This window comes from Oryzias melastigma, linkage group LG8, assembly GCF_002922805.2.
Source record: "Oryzias melastigma strain HK-1 linkage group LG8, ASM292280v2, whole genome shotgun sequence".
NCBI classification, from domain to species: domain Eukaryota; kingdom Metazoa; phylum Chordata; class Actinopteri; order Beloniformes; family Adrianichthyidae; genus Oryzias; species Oryzias melastigma.
Window position 1 is genome coordinate 12,977,235 of NC_050519.1, and position 5,021 is coordinate 12,982,255.

Here is a 5,021-nt window from a genome sequence, read left to right on the forward strand (position 1 = left end):
AAAAGTCCGAATTCTGAGAAAAAAAGTCAGAATTCTGAGAAAAAAGTCATCGTTCTAAGAAAAAAAGTCAGAATTCTGAGATGAAAGTCATAATTATGAGATTAAAGTCAGAATTCTCAATGCCCTTTTTCTTCTTTCTCTGTGGCCCTAATCCTCTGCCATAGCTTTTTGTGCATCTCAGCTGGAAATGTGTAAGTCTAATGAATTAAAATTAAATCAGAACGAACGAAGGGATTTTTTTTATCATAAAATCTTTTAATTTTGTTCAATAATAAATAGTCCATCTTAAAATCTGGTGCGCCTTAAATATGAATTCTGGTTGTGCCTACTGACCTCAAATGATTTACACTTAGCTCAAAAATCTGTCATAAATGTTTGTTAAATTACAAAGCCGCACTGCATGATGGATTGTTGGAGCATTATGGGTAATGAATTCAGGAACTCATGAACTGTTTCAACTGTGAATGAGTTGAATAAAATTTCATTCTGATCAAAAAATACCTTACTTTTTAAAATTAAAAGCATTTTATAAGTATTCTTTAACCAAAGAGCCACGTGTGGGCCTGCAGCCTCAGGTTTGTGCCCTTATTCTTATACCATTGTTTTGGCACAGTTGTAGTCCAGCACTACTCATGCACACACGCGCTCTGACTGTTCATGCAGCTGAAAGGCGGCCTGTGAATCACTCCCACAGACGCAGGAAAACACGGCTTAATCTGGATTCTTGTCAGATGTGACCATGTTGACAGCGCCTGCTGGCTGTTGTTGTTGTTGACTTGGAAAAAGTTAGCGTGTTAAAAGCTAAAGGGGACGCCTCACACTGAACCCCTTTTTTATTGAGTGAAACAATACCTCACAATCTAAAAAAATCTGCCAATGATTGATCTTGAAATGAGTGAAATATGGTTGTTTTGCACGTGCATTAAGGAATACAAGGTCAGTGGATTTAGATAAAGAGAAGCTGGAATAGAAACATGAACACAGAGCCCCCCCCTTGGTTAATAAACCTTGAGAAAAAAAAGGCTTTTGCAGCTCTGCAATAAATCAAACTCTGGCAGCAATCCTGTGCTAGTTTTTAAGCTGATATAGAACTCACACGCCTGAACTTCTCACCATTCTGCACGCTGATGTGAATCTTTCTGGTGTGAGAATGGGCCTTCTCTGCTTGAACTAGGGTGTGCAAAATGCGTCAAAAGATGACCATCCAAAAAGCATCACTTACCACAAACACAAAGGGGGCGCCTTCCGTTTTACGTTGTTCCTTCTCCCCAAGATCAAATGCTTTCTCTCGTGGAGAAAAACCTGTCTGCATTTCCTAGCAATCAAACCGGGCACATGAGCAATTACTTCTGATGGTAGCCCAGTTGGCCCGGACACTTATTCATCCATGCTGACAGGGGAATTCATCTGAAAAATAGACTCCGATAGCTGATAGCAAAGGGGCCTCTCCTAGCATCTGCTCCTCCCTAAAGACACCTTCACGATGACTCAATACTCATTTTAATTAACAGAAACGCCTGTTGATGTTAATTAAAAAGGAGACAGATGATTCTGAGATTGCACAGAAGGGAGGGGTGGGTGTTTCAACACGGTGAGATTCAGCTTGGCACCTATTCACACAAGCCCCCTCAGAAGGATGCAGTAAAAACAAGTTGTTTTTGATGAGACGAAAGCAGCTTATGATGCCCACAATCACCAAATAGTCACGAATCAAAATGTTTGCTTACTTCATCGGCTTGAACAGCGCCTGCCCGTAATTCTGAAAAGTCATGATCAGCTTCAGCTGGGTGCCTCCCGACTTCATGGCTGCAAGAAAAAACAAGCTAGAGTTAAAACACAGTAAAATGCACAAATACTACACAATCAAAGAGGTTGTGCAAAGCCTCCGACGGTCACCCCATCTGAGGTTATGGAGAATTAGGCATCCTGGGTTTGCTTGTGTTTCTACCACATCGATTGGGCAGCCATGACGTCTTGTGCACATTAGTCACATCCTCTGCCACTCACACGAGCTGACCTCCTGTACCCAGGGAGCGGGGCAGGGATGTATGTCTCTGGCGATCTGTCATGTCCGCCGTGTCTCCCAGAGGGTGATGGTGACCAACTGTGAGCTTCCTGCCTTCGTCTGACTCAAACAAAGAGACCGCCAGGCCTCGTCCAACTGCCTTGTGTCTCTGTCACAGCGGGCAGGCTTTTTGAGTATCCGTTTATTACAGCACATTAACTTGAGCACATTACACAACATAAAACCCTAATATCAGAATAAGCTTCCCCACTTACTGCCTGGATTATGGGGAGAGCATCTGGCAGAGCTACACCCCCTCCATAGGGGTGCTTACTCATCCAAGAGATGTCAGGGTTTTTTTTTTCTTTTTCTTTTATCTGTTTGCTGGCCTCGTAACCACATTATCTCTGTTCTTGTGCCTCTCCTTTTACTGTGTGTCCTTTTCACATATTCCTGCAGGTGCAGCGCCTTTCTCTCTGACTAAAGATGCAAACAATCTAAGTCAGAGAGCGCAGGGAGTGCTAAACCTGCACATGCAACTGATTTATTCAAGATAGTCAGGAGTACTCAGTAAAAGTAATCTTCTTTTTTAGAGATTGGAAAAAGCCCTGAATATGGAAACAATCTTCCCAAACAGTTGACCTTAATGCACTTTTACATGCCAGCTTTTATGATGTTTTTGTATGGGAAAATATTAAAGGTAATCCTGAGGTGAAAAGCCTCAAAGCTTACACAATTACATCTGATCGAACAATAGAAAAAGTTGACGATACATTATTCTGATGAAGACTTACATAGATCAAATACAACTACAATCCACTAGGGGTGTGCAAAATTGCGATATATCGTGATATTTGGTTCTGTGATTAATTCTTGATGGGTTTACCCCAAGTATTAATCTTATATTTTCATTTGAAAAGGCTGTAAAACGTTATATTCCCTTGGTGAGACCATTATATACTGAGTCTATGGGTGAGACAAGACGTTTCTTCAGAGATAGATACTGGTGTGCGTTGCCAGACTGGCTGTCGCGGACACCAATGTGCCTACTTGAATTATTTGATTTTTTGTTGTTGTTTACAACAATTTTGCCCTAAGTAGTGACACTGCTATTCATGATTACTATTGTTAACACTGAATTTTACAGATAATTCAAATTCAATTGGTGTCAATGCTTGTCAGACATAGTACTACTGATTTCTGTAATGTTGTACAAAAGTGTTTATTATCTATTGCACAAAATTAGACATAAGTTGGTTACTATGATTGTGTTCAAGCTAAAAAATAACTGGGAATATATTTTCCCCCAAAATATGTGTTCTTCTATGTATTGTGAGTTACTAGAGATAATTTTTAACCAATTATCGCAGTTTTGTGATATTATCGATATCGTGATGCATTTGTCACATCGTATCGTGAGATACCCAGTGATTCCCTACAATCCACACAATTCCACGTATGCAACGTGCAGTTTGAGCAACATCATAAGAAAGGCCAAAAGCATGTCCCAGCAAAAGAGATTTGCTTTGTTATCTAAGTGAGACGCGTACAACTCAAATACATGTTTGGTTCTGGGTTTTCTTGCATCTTCACCGCACTGTCTGGCCTCCTGCGGCTCCTCCCTCATAAATTATGAGCAGACGGGGCAAAAACCAGACAAACTACTTAAGTGAATGATGAAATGTGCAGCATAAATGATTGAGAAGTGTCTGCTTAGAGACAAGAGCAAGCCAGCCAAAAGATCAAGCCCACTAACTGGTCTCATGGAAGGTCTTATCATTCAATAGGAAGAGTGGGTTCTTGGAAAATAGCAAACATGTGTGATATGAAAGTGTAGGAAGTCAGCTAAAAACAACTAGAACATGAAAGTTTAGCGATGTGAGTTAGGGTTTTCTTTGTAATCTTGGTTTTATGAGGCTCAGAATTCCAGTAGCAGCATTTTTTCGTTGGTGAAAACGTGTAAGCAGTTCTTTGCCCAGTCATAGACAGTAGGAAGACTGGGCTTTTTGATTTAGTGGACAAGGATTTGTGTTAGAAAAGTGTAAAGTTTGATCACTTACATATATCGTTTTTGGGACTTCTCTGTATATTGAGCCATCTAGTTTGAGTTTTTGGATCAATTTTAAAATCCTGTTTTTGTTTTTGTTTTTTTTTCCTTTATAGAACCCCTTAATACTTTGATCTACTGACTAGTTCCTACTAAAATTACAAAATTCAACCTAAAGTCTGATCACGTTAAAGAGACTCACCAACACTGGTAATTCTCTGTGTGGCCAGGTCCTTCAGCAGAGCATCCAGCACAGGCCCATGTCTGGGGTACAGCTCGTAACGATTGATCCCAATGTGGAAGCGGAGCCAGTTAGGATAAGACTCTGGTGTTGACTCTGTCATTGGGGAGGAGTCATCCTCGTTGTGCCTGGAGGACACAAGGGAACAAAAAAAAAAGTTTGTTAGGTATAGTTCATCACATGCGATTTGTGGATGGATGAGAAGAGATGGGTGGTTGAATGATGTAAAAAAGTGTATAAATGGATAGAAAAAGTTGGATGGATAGATAGAAACAAAAGGGTGGTTGGTTGGTTGGTTAGTAAGTTGGTTGGTTGAATGGATAGAAAGAGATGGGTGGTTGAACTTATGAAAAGAAATAGATAGATGGATGGATATAAACAGGTGCATGGATGGCACGATAGAAGCAAAGGGGTGATTGAATAATTGGATAGAAATAAATAGATGGATGGATGGATGGATGATATAAACAGATGGATGGATGATGGAAAGGAAGGGTGGTTGGTTGAATGAATGGATAGAAAAAGATAGATGGGTGGATATGGATGGATGGATGGATGGATGATATGAACAGGTGTATGAATGGATAGAAACAGGTGGATGGATTGAGAGAAACAAAGATGTGCTTGAAGGGTTAGATAGACATGGATGGATGGATGGATGGATGGATGGATGGATGGATGGATGGATGGATGGATGGATGGATGGATGGATGGCTGGATGGATGGAT

At 40.5% G+C, this 5,021-nt stretch overlaps 1 protein-coding gene across 1 annotated transcript in view; it reads right to left on the bottom strand.

Moving 5' to 3' along the window:
* fam20ca (FAM20C golgi associated secretory pathway kinase a) overlaps positions 1-5,021 on the bottom strand; it is a 42,631-nt gene that overhangs the window by 36,099 nt on the left and 1,511 nt on the right. Inside the window, exons 2-3 of the mRNA XM_024272341.2 lie at positions 4,255-4,421; positions 1,728-1,806 (exon numbers count right to left, since the gene is read on the bottom strand). Coding sequence (XP_024128109.1) covers positions 1,728-1,806; positions 4,255-4,421 — 246 coding nt within the window. The remainder of the gene's footprint in view (positions 1-1,727; positions 1,807-4,254; positions 4,422-5,021) is intronic.